The sequence below is a fragment of the Natator depressus genome, chromosome 11 (genome assembly GCF_965152275.1).
Source record: "Natator depressus isolate rNatDep1 chromosome 11, rNatDep2.hap1, whole genome shotgun sequence".
Taxonomy (NCBI): Eukaryota; Metazoa; Chordata; order Testudines; family Cheloniidae; genus Natator; species Natator depressus.
In genome coordinates this window covers 76,277,920-76,291,455 of record NC_134244.1, presented here as the reverse complement: position 1 = coordinate 76,291,455, position 13,536 = coordinate 76,277,920, and the positions used below count along the sequence as shown (strand labels likewise).

At 40.3% G+C, this 13,536-nt stretch overlaps 1 protein-coding gene across 2 annotated transcripts in view; it reads right to left on the bottom strand.

Moving 5' to 3' along the window:
- The window catches only part of PCNT (pericentrin), a 243,826-nt gene that overhangs the window by 35,160 nt on the left and 195,130 nt on the right, over window positions 1-13,536 (bottom strand). For both annotated transcript variants that reach the window (XM_074968199.1, XM_074968200.1), the window contains 7 exons: window positions 11,919-12,021; window positions 8,464-8,618; window positions 4,009-4,203; window positions 3,746-3,919; window positions 2,837-3,032; window positions 1,888-2,110; window positions 854-1,004 (listed from right to left, as the gene is read on the bottom strand). In XM_074968199.1, coding sequence (XP_074824300.1) covers window positions 854-1,004; window positions 1,888-2,110; window positions 2,837-3,032; window positions 3,746-3,919; window positions 4,009-4,203; window positions 8,464-8,618; window positions 11,919-12,021 — 1,197 coding nt within the window. The remainder of the gene's footprint in view (window positions 1-853; window positions 1,005-1,887; window positions 2,111-2,836; window positions 3,033-3,745; window positions 3,920-4,008; window positions 4,204-8,463; window positions 8,619-11,918; window positions 12,022-13,536) is intronic.

The window sequence follows — 13,536 nt, the reverse complement described above, 5'->3', positions numbered from 1 at the left end:
TAGCCATAACCCTAAGATGGGGGAGTTACCAAAAGTTGCATTCTGCTGCCATTTGTTCCAGACTGACAGAGTTTCTAGCTTACAGAGTAACTCTTGTTCAACCCAGAACATAGGCAACATCTGTAACGAGGCTAAGAAAATAGTGTTGGTTGGTTGGTTTTGTTCAACAAGCTCTTCAACAAGTTTCCAGGCAGAGGTAGCAAGTGACAGCCTGGCTGAATTTTCCTCCATCTATTCATACAAATAATCATTGTACATGGACTGATTCATAACCCACTTGATATAATAAAAATCACAAATTATTTTAAATTTAACTTAGAAGAAAGAGAACAGAAACAAAAAGCAGTTCAGCTGACCTGTGAAATATGTATTCTATTAGAAACTTTCCAATTACTTAACTCTCAGCCAACATCTGACAATGTTTTCTACTCATAATCCTAAATGATCATGCAGCATGTGTCCACAGTACACAGCATGCTTGTTAAGGAACTTGGGGAGCAGTTACAAATTGTGAAATGAAACTTCATGGCAGGATCAAGTGGAAGTAGAAAACTGTCTTAAATACAAGTCTCCCTTAAAACAGCAAAAAAGGTACAGGAAGTTGCTTGTTTTTTGTAAAGGAGGGAACATGGACACGGGTGTAATTAAAAATGACATTTTAAAACTTTCAGTTTTGAGCAAGTCCTCCAGAATCACTGGGATTGAACAAACAAGAGAAGAAAAGGGTTATCAGAGATTAAAAAACAGGAAAAAACTCTGTTTGGGGAAAGAAGTGCAACAGATATTTTGTTAATACAAGTCAGTCTATTTATGAGATTAGCTCTGAGAATCTCATTAACATGTAGCATGTTACCTCTAATGCTTTTGTCTTTTCATCCTCTCTTAGCTTATGCTGAAGGTGTTGTTCTTCAAACATATTTCGTAACTCTTTTTCTTTCGAATGTTCATTCTGTATGTCTTGGAGTGCAACTGTCAGATCTTTTTCTTTACTTTCCAGTTCAGAACTGCAACATTCAGCAAAGATACAAATGACACTTATCTCAGTTTAGAATGGATCATCCTTTTTGTTTTTAAATATTATTGTTTTGGAAAGAAATCTTTTCTTCAGTATTTTTAACCTTTCTTTCCATTGAAGCAGGAGCAATTAAGTCACTTTGCAACTCCTCTCACAACACAAGTGGGATAAATTTTATAATTTTGTTAGTTGGCCTACTGTCTCTTCTACCTTTTTAATTTTTGCTCTTTAGCTGTGCCTTTAAAGTTGACCCCCTTCCTATTTTAACTTCTGAAAAGGGAGCAGTCAGTTATCCTCAGCAGAACTAGAAATCATAGCAGCTGTTGATGAATAGGATAAGCTATCTTTCCTTGTGGCAGAGCAACCCCGGTGCTATATGGGAGGAAAAACTCCACCAGTGTGCACCAGAACTACAGGGGAGAGAGAAAACAGGCCCAAGCCTGATGACCAGGCCACTAACTTAGCCAAGGAAAGTTACCTAGCTCTATCAGACAAACTAGAGCCATTGGGGAAGGAACGAGTAAGACCTAAAGTAGTATCAGAGGCAAAATAGAAGGTCAGGGGTTCGAAGAAATTCTAGGCTCACCAAGATACAATGCCTCTGCCCATACAATGTGTATCATCAGCTGCAACTCCCAACCTTGTCAGTCAAATTTTCAAATTTGCATCACTGAGCAAAAATCAACAACAAATTAGCAGCCAGTGAACATTCAAAGTAAATTATTTCATTAAACTCTACTTCAGTATAGATTAGCAGAGGTTACCATTTCTTCATTTCCCTTGCACATCAGAGGGTTCCAATCCATTTCTGGATTTAACCAACACAAGTTCACTACAGATTGTTAATGTAGCTCTCAAAAAGTACTCCTTACCGAAGCTGGTTCGTTTCCCTCTGAAGCTTTTGCAGGGATTTTTGTAGACTTTCATTCTCTTGTTTGCTTTCATAAAGCTCTGATTTCAAGTCCGATACTGCAGATCGCTCCTGCTTCAGGAGTTCAAGCATCTCAGAGGCCCTCTCCTGTTCCTCACTTAGAGAGTTCTGCAAGTCACTAGCTATGGTTTTTTCCTGCTGAAGATTATATTCTAATAATTCAACTGGGAAAACAAACAAAGTCCATTTGTATTATAATATATTTAACAACTCTGTTCCCAATTATATGGGTTTAAAAGTATAGACAAATATGTGGACCATGGCTACTACTGCTCTTCCCGATTCTCTGCTTATAAATAACTCAACTTTTCAAACACAGTTTAAATAAAAAACATTTTAAAGGATTATACAACTCCTGTTTTACTGTTAGTCTCTCATTCAGCTTTCCCATTCTCTTTGGCTTTGACTGGTTCATCAGAGAACTGGCTCCTCTTTGGCTTTTAACTATTTTGATAAAACAATAATTGCAACCAGCCACTTATTAACATCTTCCATTTACCAATTTTCACAGATATACACACCAATATGGAGACTTTTCTGAAAACCCTAGTTGTTGCTCGCTATTCTTAAGTTTTCTACCTTCATACATTCCTTGACATTCAAGTCGCCCCCCAACTTCATCTTTGCATAAGATAAACCAAAGACAATTCACCTCTATTTTTATTTTAAACTTTTCAAATATAGCCTTTTCTGAACCACAGGTATTTTGACAATCTGCCCTCCCATCCCCACAAGAAACCGTAATGAGTTCACAAAATGATATCTGACGTCAGAATTCATTTCTCAGAATGTTTACTGCACTTTCCCCCTCTCCCCTCCCTAATTTTTTTTGTCTGTTTGTGTGTGAGAGAGAGTGGAAGAGCAGATGAAAAGTGTTTCCTAGGTGCTACCCTTCCTCCGAAGTTGGTGTTCTTGTTTACTCCCATGATCCTCTGCATTAGTAAGAGTTTCCTGTAGCTGCTGCAGCTTCTCCTGGTTTTGAAGATGTGTCATTCGTAGCTGAGCTCGAAGGTCCTGTATTTCCGAAAGTAAGCTGTTCCTATCAGAAGACAGAAGGTGCTCTAAAACTATCCGCTGCTGTTCTTCCTGAAAACAGACCAAGCCCATTGCAGACATCAGGTGGATGGGAGGGAAATAAAAAGACTGCAACTTGTAAGTAATATTAAATTCCCAAGCATAGTCCAATTCTTCCCACAATATAAATCCTAGCGATCCCACAGGTCATGCTCTCCTATATAGTAGGTCAAACTTTATGGAAACAATGAAGAAAAGTAATTTAAGATGATCAAACTCATACCCCATTTTATTAACTCTCAAATACTGAATTAAGTAAAAGAATGCACTTTTTTGGTTTCCCTAATAGGGTGTTAGTTATTGCAAACTCTCTGGCCTGATGCTAACCTATTAGTGTGAAGTTAACCAAAATCACATCAGGACTAATTCAGCTATGAATTTTGCCAAAGAAACATTTGTGTAGCTAGGAGTAGATGTTGTTTGCTTTCATGTGAAGCATCTCCTTCCCCGATCACAATCTCCTGAAGACCAACTGATTGGCTAATAAACACTACAATCAGTAGATCTCATAATGAAATGTAGAGAAAAATGGCAGCCAAAACAAAGCCTGTATAAAAACCCATTGCTCGTAACTTGTTTAAATTGCAGTACTAGATTTAAGAGCATAAGAGATGAGACTGGAAAGTGAGGGAAGCATTCGTGCACTATGCCCACAACCATGGCCTCCAAATCCAGGGAAAGAAAGTGTCTGATCTGTAAGTGTTAATACTCCAAGGCAGTCTTACTTGTCGTTTCACAATATGCTCCAGTTTTTCCACTAATGAACCTTCATCCCCAGAACCAGGATTGCAAAGGTGTGACTGCAAGTCAATTTGAAACATGTTCCGCTCCTTCTCTAGCACACCCTGAACTGCCTGGAGAAGTTCTCCTCTCCAGTCCAAACAAGTATCTGAAGATTCCTACAGGAACAGAGTACATTTATTAGCATCTATACAAAAAAACAGGTAACTTATTTTAAAGGAGGTACAACACACTTTATCCTGGATACCTTGTCTCCTCTATCTTCCACTTTGCTAAGGTAATCCTTCAATGATTGTATTGCATCCAGCAAGGTTAGTCCTTCTTTTTGCCATCCCTCAGCTGCTGCAGACTGCTGAATGCTTTTTTGATCACTAAGAGGAAAGGGATGTTCTGACAAAGCCAGTATTCTGTGGCTGTCCTCGTACACCATCTTCAGCACAGACTGAAAAGGGACAAAACATTTTGTATAAACTGATGTTATAGTACCAACAGAATCTAAAACGCTAAAAGATCCAGAAAGCTTTTTGGAATTCATGTTTCTGCAAATTAAGTTTAAACGTGATCTTATATTCAGAGTGTTTTCTAGCAGAAGGAGCTGTCTGCACTATAAACTTTAAACAAAAACACAGATGAAACAGAAAAAATATAATATAGATTGTAAGTTAAGAAGAGGAGGTTACTCACCTGTAACTGGAGGTTCTTCGAGATGTGTGGTGCCTGTGTATATTCCACACGTGGGTGCGTATGAACACTATACACCAATGCCCATTAAGCAACATGTGCGTTGTGTCCCCTTGTGCTCCCAGCCAAGAGTATTATACATTGTGTGGGTCAACGCCTCTCCAATCTCTCTTACTGTCCTAGAATATAGTCCGAAGCAGAGGGTAGTGAAATATGGATAGGGGCCACACATCTTGAAGACTCTCCACTTACACAAGTAAGGAACCTCCTCCTCGTCTTCTTTGAGTGATGGTCCCAATTTGTATTCTACATGTGGGTGACGTGCGAGCAGTGATCAGAGCAGTGGTGGGTGCAAGGATACCAACAGAAGGGCAGTCCTCAGAACAGCTTGGCCATCTGCTGTGCCTGTAGCTGCCACTTGTGCAATGACATTGTGCATTGTGAAGATGTGGATGGAGTGCCAGGTGGCTGCACGACAGATGTCTTGCCAAGACACATCAGCTAGTGAGGCTGATATGGCAGCTTGTGCTCACGTAAAGTGAGTGGTAACTCTATCAAGTGGGGGTATGGCAGATTGGTTGTAGCATTCTCGGATGCACACAAACTCATTTGGAGAATGAACTTCTGCCAATCTGTACAGAAGTAGAGTTTAATGAAATAATTTACTTTGAATGTTTACTGGCTGCTAATTTGTTGTTGTTGTCAGTTCAGACTTGGCCCCTAGGGCAGCTAACACAAGCAACAGCTAACTTTCCAACAATTTTCAGGCAGCATAGTGTCTACGCCTAACATGAATGTCCCTTCTACCCACTAGCAACTGTACTCTTAGTTATTAGTACAGCTTCCACCGATATCGTAGAATACAACTAATGGCCTAGACTAGTGCATTTTGCTGCAAGGCATGCCATGTGCCTACGTGACTTAGATGAAAAATATTCACAAACTTGGTGAATATTTCAAAAACAACAAAGGAAATTTCTGGCAATAAACCAAAATTTATTAAATCTGTTGTCATACAATTAACCCCTATTGTTACTAGATGACATCTGGGGTCCAGTGAAATGAGTCATGAATCTAGACGTGATGGTCTCAACTTAATTTAACACATTACACAAAAACAGCATCCCCAAAACATTTAAAGCCTTAACAAGCCAAACACTGGTAATTGTTTCCGGTGTAATTATCAGGCTGAAACATCTTTCTCAATATGAATTCCGTGCCTCCAAACTATTATATGATGTACAGATGTTTCCTTGTCTCATTCCAGGGAAGGTCATTTAAAATTTAAAATAAATACTTTTATAGATTATTTTAATTAGAAATATCCTACCCTGGATATAGAGATATGGGTAGTTGCAACTTACTTTTGGAACATTAATATAAGCAATTTAGAAGTATAAATATTTAAAACAATTAATACATGCATCTAAATCTCTAGCTCCTCCAGTGCGTCCCATGCCACTACCACTGAAGAACCAACAGAAGCTCCTGCAGCTGAGAGTCTCTCTTCTGAATAAAAGAACAGGTCCAAGGAGGTACATACCCATAGCCATAGATGGCAAGCTATCCTTGCCTATTTGCTTCAGAGTCCCCAGCTGAGGTTGATCAATCTTTGATCTGCTAGGAGAGGGGAGGATGGAATAGACTGGACAGATCCCACGCTACTTATATGAGAGTATTTAGGCACCAAAACTTAAATGCAGTGAGTTAACTTCATGAGAGCCTGAGGGCAACAGTGTGCTCCATATAATGGACTCCCTCTGTTTGAGAAAGGGAAATGTTTCTTAACTGGTGATTTTCTTTCTTCACATTCTTCTACGTCAGTTCACATTTTGTTTATAGTTCCTCACATCCAACAGATGGAGGCAGAAAGAATGGTTATTTCCTTTGTACAGTAACTGAAGTTTGAAATGTGTAGTCCCTATGTGCATTCCACTTGAGGTGCAATGTACTCCATGTGCCTGAGACTGGAAGATTTTTCATTAGCAGTGTTAGATGTGCCCTTTTCCTCCTTGGCCTCCCAGCCAAAGGTGTAAGGAGCAGGGCAGAATGGACCAAGTGCCTCTCCAATTCTTCATCTATAGCAAATAATCTTAAGATAAGGATCTGAAGCAGAGGGAAAGGAGGGCAGTTAGCAGAATACAGATAGGGATCACAATCTTCAGGAACTCCATTTACTGCAAAAGGTAAGTAACCATTCTTCCTTTGGGTGATGGTCCCTATGCGTTTTCCACTTGAGGTGACTCACAAGAAGTATTCATCAAGGAGGAGGGTGCAAGAAATTGACTGAAGGACTGATCTGCCAAAGGAGGCATCTGCTGTTGAAGCCTGCACCAGGACGTAACACCTCACAAAGGAACACATGTAGCCTCCTTTTGTTGCTCTACAGACCACTAGTAGAGGGATGTCTCGCAGTATCCACAAAAAGAACAGGAGGACTTGTGGCACCTTAGAGACTAACAAATTTATCTGAGCATAAGCTTTCGTGAGCTACAGCTCACTTCATCGGATGCATTCAGTGGAAAATACAGTGGGGAGATTTTATATACACAGAGAACGGGAAACAATGGGTGTTACCATACACACTGTAACGAGAGTGATCAGGTAACGCGAGCTATTGCCAGCAGGAGAGCGGGGGGGGCGGGCACTCTCGTTACAGTGTGTATGGTAACACCCATTGTTTCCTGTTCTCTGTGTATATAAAATCTCCCCACTGTATTTTCCACTGCATGCATCCGATGAAGTGAGCTGTAGCTCACAGAAGCTTATGCTCAAATAAATTTGTTAGTCTCTAAGGTGCCACAAGTCCTCCTGTTCTTTTTGCGGATACAGACTAACACGGCTGGTACTCTGAAAAGACGCCACCTGGGCTCTGCTCGAGCATGAGGCAGGGTCGCTGCCAATTCACAGCAAAGCAGGATGGAGCCTGAAATCCACTTAGTCTCTATGAGGAGACAGCTTTCTCCTCTCATACATTTGGTAAAGGAGACAAATAGTTTTGGGGATTTTCTGAAGGGTTTTGTCTTCTGTAGGTAGAAAGCCAAGACTCGGACATCCAGAGAGTGGAACTTGCTGTCCTCCCTTGTGGCATGTGGCTTTGGGTAGAAGACAGGTAAGTGGATGATCTAGTTCAGATGGAATTCTGACATCTCCTTCAGAATGAACTTAGGATATAGCCATGTATGGAGGGGGTCTACCATGAGAGCTCCTAGCTCTCCTACACTCTTCGCTGAGGAACTGCTTAACCCCCATCTCTCAACCAATGGGATGCTTCCCCTCTCTCTGCAGGCACTGGAGACTGTTGAGTACTATTGCTAGTGCCCTGGCACCAGACCCTGTCCTCAAGTTCCATCCATCATTTTTAATGCCTCCAACAGTGAAAATGGTCTTCAATTACCACATCTCCTGCTGCAGATTTCTGCCTGTATTTCTGCCATTTTTTAGAGCAACAGGCAGACTTTGCTACCGCAAGCCTGCCTCTGGCCTTGGGAGTAACTGGATCTGTGAGGTGTTTTCACTCCCTGGGCCCCCAGTACAACACTTTGCTATGGGGCTTCCCCATCAGGATAGCAAAGCAGCCAAGAAAACACCACACTAAATCTAAGGAGACGTTTATTCTGTGAGCCAGCTTTTTCTGGAGTCTGAGAGCAAATGATGCCCCACTGCTACCAGCTGGCACATGTACCACCAGGATGTGAGACTCAAAATCAGACTAGCATGTTGGGGCATCACCCCACTTCAATGAATGCAGCTGTGACTCCACCACGGAAAGGCAAGACAAAGAGCAGTACACCTCGTCCTAGAGAGAGCCAGGGGAAGGAGAGAGACGGGGAGGGAAAGGAGGATGACCTTACTGCAGCCAGCTCAAGAGGTAAATGATTAGTGAACATATATGGGGTAATGAACTGAGCAGTTGACTTATAGCTAACAGCTTTATAGAATTTATATTTCCTAGTGTTTTGGTTTAAGGTGAAAGACCACAACCAGTTCCTAGTACACTGGCTTTCCTACTACATATTACCTTCAACTGTGGTGAAATAGTTTCTTTTTCTTTCACTGGGTCCACTGCATCCTGAAATATTCCACAGTACTGCAGATAAGCCATGAAACTAGCATCCAGGTGTTCAGTTGGTTCCAGCTCCTGATTAAGTTTAGCTGCCAAATCTGAACTGGTATCTGAAAACAAACACAAAATAGTATTACAGACTGAACAAATCTGTTGTAGTGCAACCATAAAAGCAGTGGACACAAAATAATAGATTCCATAGTCAAAAGTTAGAGATGCTGTTGTAGGGTTCAATAGACAAGATATGCCTTGAATGATTAATAACTACAGATTCCTTCTGGCTCTCAATAATTAGAAAAGTTGTCCACATCTGTTTATCCCAAAACAGAATCCACCTATGATGATGATAAGAAAATGGTTCGCATCACGAGAGATACTTTATCTAAGGAACCTACAGATCAGCCAAAGTCAGGAGTTCCTCTCTCCAAAAATAGAAATAAAAATGGCTAAATAAGAGTATGGTTAATCCTCTAGGCAAGAATCTCTCAGAACTTGCGTATGGATAAAACCTGCTAAACAGAACTCCAAGTAACCATCCTGCTTTACTATTCAAAGTGCCCCACTGCACATTTGTGAGTGGGATAGCAGCAAATTAAGCAAACTAGATATGACTGGCTGTAAGACTGAAGATCAAATTGGGCAAACTGCCTGTTACCCCAAGAAATGCAAACCACATGTCTTTACCCCAAATTACAAACCATACATGGTTTTCCTTGTAAATCAAATATACCATGGATAATCTGCCCTTCTCCCCAAATTAGAAGTGCACATTCGCTTGCCTTGTGAGTCAAATCTACGTACTTCAATATGTGGATAACGTCTCTTGTTCTATTTTAAGTAATAAATAATGTGAAATGCTTATGTACAACCAAATATATGGAGTATATCCTCCAAATTTAGAAGATAAGGGATTTTGCTGGTTTTCACTGTAAACAATTGTTGTATTCTAAAAGTATTAATTGTTTGACACAAGGCAGAAGGAATGATGGAAAATATAAAAACCAGGGTATAACTTTGGAATATTAAGAGAAATTGCTTAGAAGGGGGGATCCCAATTAATAGTAGAGTCTAACAATGAAATACAATCCTTGAAATGGATCAAATGTAAAAAGCCTCCGATAAGAAAAAGGATTGGATTAAAGAAATTTGTTATACACCAAAATCATCTACTGGATACCAATGGAAGCAGCAGAGAAACTAAGAGTACGTCTACACTGCAACATAAGCTCCGGGTTCACACTCCAGCTTTAGCCTAACCCCCCTTCCATCCAGAGAGAGAGTCCAAGCCTGAGTCAAGTCATGACCCAGGGTTCAAGCCCTATTGATTTGCAGTGTGGACACAGCCCCACTTGACTCATGCTCTGGGAGTCTGCCAAAAGTATCCTACGGACCAACTTTCTTTGTCCTCTGGAAAGTCATGTTTTCCCAACTGCACCATGAACATAGGGTTAAAGTGGCCACATTTTGGGAGAGTGCTAGGAAGTCTGGAATATGGATGGTTGGACTTCTGCCTGCATAATGGAGTGTAGACGCTGGACCTCCAGGTTGGGACCCGGGTTCAACAATTCCTAACTTGGAGTTACAAATAAGCATATACGCTCAAGCCCTAGGTTAACAAACCCCAGGGTCTGCTAACTTGAGTTCTAGTAACCCTGGCTTATGTTGCAGTGTAGATATACCCTCTGCAAGCTGAAATCTGAGTACGCACATGACACATGTCCAACAGGATTCAGAAGGTGGTCCTCTCCAACAAGATAGGACACTAGGGTACATAAACTGAAGTCATCATGCACTCAATAGAGTTGACTGGCCCCAACAAGAAGTTGCAGAATCCTAAGTACAACCGACACCTGGACCAGCCATGTGGAAAGAATTCTTTCCCCCATCCCAGGGTTAACAGGATAAGAAGTGGTGAGATTTCATTTTAAAGATTGTGTTTCCCCTTCTATAATAAAAATAACTGAAGGTTATCTTTCTGAGCCTAGACTCTCTAATGAGACCTCCGGCAACCATAGTTTAGATTTTAACTCCTTTATAAGACCAAGCAAATTAGCCTAGAAGAGATTGAAAACAATACCTTTAAGCAATTGCTTTTAATATTCTAAACTTGTCCCTTTTGGACCAATCTAGTCAAAGAGTAGCAACTTCCCTCTTAAAAGCACCTAAAAAAACAAGGGCATCCTCAGAAGTGCAATACGTGTTAGGAAGGGCGAATTTATGATCATAAGTAAATGTAATAAGAAATCTTGATAATTTGCATTGTTCCTTGATATAACAACTGCTGAGACTCAACTCTGGTCTGTGATAACTGTTTGCAAAACTATCGTGGTTGTCATGCACGCCTAGAACATTACTTGTTGTCTGCACTTCCATGGTGAACTGTTGACTGTACACTAATGTGGTTCTGAGTGAATTAATAAATTGTTGTTTTGTTAAGAATAAGCTAGTGTCTTGATTGGAAAAAATACTGTGCAAGTTAAAAGCTGATCTGAAAAGAACCCACCAGTAAAACTAGTGTGCTAACACTCCCTGGATTCAATAAAAAGGGGTTATTCTATTAACACTTATCCAACTGGCAAACCTAAGTTTTTAGCTTTCCGCTTTAAAATGTAATTGGCACCTTGGCAAATTCATAAAAATGTATCCCCTTTCACACTTATATAGGTAAGCCCCTAAGCTTTACTGGAGGGGTTCCCAAACTTGGTTCGCAGCTTGTTCAGGGTAAGCCCCTGGCGGGCCGCGAGACGCTTTGTTTACCTGAGCATCCACAGGTACAGCTGCTTGCAGCTCCCAGTGGCCGCGGTTGCGCGAACCAAGTTTGGGAACCCCTGCTTTACTCGTATAAATAAGTCATTGAGAACCCAAAACTACTACTACTGATTTTAAATAGTTCAGTCTGGGAGAACCAACAGCCAAATGTAAGTTTCATTCAGGGTGTTTCTAGATTAGAAGAGTGTGTGAAGATTGGGTCGGGGTGTATTAACCAGTTCCTCCCTAATCATGATCTTTTCCCTACCATAAATGCAGTTTCACATTCTTTTCCTCAATTTAGCTAGTTGAGATCAACCCGGGATATGTCTCAACCAACTGAATCAAGGTGAAAAGTGTTAACTTGCATTTATGCTAGGGAAAAGGTCATGATTAGATTGTGACTAGCTAAAACACCCTGACCTCTTTCTAGCATAGACAAGGTAAGACGACATGGGAAGGAACCAAGACACTGTTCATTAATTCAGTATTCAACTACTTTTCTAAAGAGTCACGATATCTGAAATAGGTTATTTTCTTCACCTCAAAGAGATACAAAAGTGAAAGAAAATACTTCTATTGATATATTTTGGGTCTCACTTACTGAAGTTATCATACAAGCAAAATGAGTTATACATTAACTAATAGAAATTAAGACTCACTGCTGACATATCCATCACTTGCCCCCTCTAGACCAGACATTGTTGATCGTAGGTCATCTTGTGAATCAGATGGAGTTAAAGTGAAGTCATCAACATCTCTCACCTGTTAAAACAGTATATACACAACATGAATCAGAATCAGGAGACATTTCTGGCCCTAATGGATCCAGCTGCACACTCCTTACTATTTAAAATCACCACGAAATAACTAAGTTATTACAAAACGTCAAATCAGTTATTGCATTCATGGTTGTAAACACCGTAGTTAAGGCTACGTACAGAGTTCCTTTGGAAGCTTCTTCCGCCCATTTTCACTTATTTCTAATGGTCGTAAAAATGTCCCTTTAGGGTTGAAGTTCTCTATGCTTGGTCACAGCCAACGTGAATTTTTTGGGAAAATTTTGGGGGAACCCTTCAGCTACTTTTCAATTATGGGAGAATTGGGGAAACTAGAATATTTAAACATATAATATATAAACTAGATATAAACTATAATATAATATAATATAAAATATAGATATAAAATATATAAACTAGATATTTTTACTCTTCTGTTACACAAAATGTTGAACAAATGCCTTCTTTTTGTGAAGGCAGAGAGGATATGAAAGATAAGTTATAAGTGACTGAAAAAATACCTCTGATGACACCCAGTAGGGGCATTAGCGGAGATGTGATCAGTCTCTCGTGAAATCCTGCTCACTGTGTGACCACAATTAGAGCAAGGCAAGTTCTACATTCTTCCTGCCAGAGGCCAGATAATGGCAGGGGCTACTCTACTCCTAGGACAATCTCATGAGTGAAACTGTAAAATGTTTAACTGAAATTTCACATTTAAAGTCTTTGGAACTGTTGCAGGATTAACCAAATTTTAAACTTTCATTTAAAGAAAAACAGTTATTTTTCTGCTGGCAAAAAGGTACGTTCTGCTGTGTAATTACCATTCAATTACTATACATTCAGTTAAGTATTAAATCTTCATTAAAAACTCAAAAAGCATTCAAATGCTTATTAAGAGATTGTTGCTGAACATTTTCAAGGAAGAATGGTCTTATGGGTATGGTACTGGACTGGGATTCAAGAGGTCTCAGTTCAAACCCCCAGTGTTGCCACTGGCATCCTGGGTGACCTTGGATCAGTCAGTCCCTGGGAGTCTTTCCACTGATTTGAATAGACATTATATCAGGCTTTCTGTATCTCAGCTCCCCATCTGCAAAACGGGGATAATATTTCTTTTCAGCCACCCTTTGCCTGACCTGCCTTGTCTATTTAGATTGTAAGCGCTTCAGAACAGGGACTCTCTCTTACTAGTGCATATAGAGCATGCCAACCATAATCAATGCTGAAGCCTTTAGGCATTATTGTAATACTACCCATAATGAATTATAAACTCTACCAAAAGCAACTTCCTGCAGTACTCACAGCTGAGGCTGTGGTAGGTTGTCTAATACTGAGGGCTGGGTCTGTGGTGAGATTTCACTGCACCAAGTGGTGGGAGGGAGGTATATGTTTATCAATATCACACTACAGTTTCCAATAGACTCTGTACATTACAACTCAGTAGATACATAATTGTAACCACTCCTCCAAGAGGAAAGCACGAATACATATAGAAGGT